The sequence below is a fragment of the Perkinsus marinus genome (assembly GCF_000006405.1).
Source record: "Perkinsus marinus ATCC 50983 genomic scaffold scf_1104296937138, whole genome shotgun sequence".
Lineage (NCBI taxonomy): Eukaryota > Perkinsozoa > Perkinsida > Perkinsidae > Perkinsus > Perkinsus marinus.
In genome coordinates this window covers 1-927 of record NW_003213890.1, presented here as the reverse complement: position 1 = coordinate 927, position 927 = coordinate 1, and the positions used below count along the sequence as shown (strand labels likewise).

At 45.6% G+C, this 927-nt stretch overlaps 1 protein-coding gene across 1 annotated transcript; it reads right to left on the bottom strand.

Annotated features, from left to right (window-relative positions):
• Positions 1 to 273: 273 nt before the first annotated feature.
• On the bottom strand, positions 274 to 757 carry Pmar_PMAR027086 (cathepsin L, putative; the record flags this gene model as incomplete). The annotated part of the gene is made up of 4 exons (XM_002783321.1): positions 274 to 323; positions 396 to 478; positions 546 to 609; positions 661 to 757. The coding sequence occupies 4 exons, from the start codon at positions 755 to 757 to the stop codon at positions 274 to 276; spliced, it is 294 nt and encodes a 97-aa protein (XP_002783367.1).
• Between the last annotated feature and the right edge of the window lie 170 nt (positions 758 to 927).

The following is a 927-nucleotide window of genomic DNA, read 5'->3' as shown; positions in this document are numbered from 1 at the left end:
AACCGTAGTATAGTAGCTGATCGAGGTATCTATACTGGGCGCGTGGACACGCCGAGTCTTCTCGACTTGACGCGCAGCGTTGCGCATCTTCAAAAACTATTACTACTAGAGAAAACCTCTTTGTTGAGCAAAGTCGAAATCTCATGTCTTAGACATGATGTCTAGCCAGTAAGGCAAAGACGACCATATATGCGAGATTTGAGATGAGTATTCTTTCTCATCGATGAAGCAGGGTTGGAAGAAATACGGCGAAGTACATCATTCAACGGGCAACTATGATTTACTGATAGGATAGACGGGCTCGCGAAGGAGACCACATACACCTGAGGTAACATACACATCACCATGGATTGGGAGGAAAGTTTCCTCATACTCTCTCAGAGAGTTGAACTCACCATATTCCGTATCGTCAATAACGATTCTTGCATAGCCATACTCTCCCCATTTGGTGCCCCATGAGTTCTTTATACGATAATATCTGAGGGGAACAACAGTAGAGCCGCGCGGCTAGCGTGACGGCCTAGTAACTAGGCCCTAGCTCTTACGGGTCATGGCCTCTATCATAACCAACTACAAGGACAGCATGAGTTGGGAAGTTGCCACATACATCTAAAAAGATTGTCGTCGCGCTCAAGCAGCTACTTTGATGACGGGTCATACCTCCCTTGATGATACCACTCTTATAGTTTTGGAAGACCCCAGACATCCCACAGATGAGTGTACTGACAGGCCCACCAAAGGCAACGGCTGCGAGCATCGAAGATGAGGAATTGCTTTTCACATTTACATGACTTATGGTTCTAGCCTGGAAGTAGTTGATTAGGATCTGCTGTTTCCTACGGCCTTAAACTCACCTTAACGGCGTCTTTACTAACATTGCGACGACACTGACCATCTTTTCCTACATATTTATAAGCTCTTTCAGTT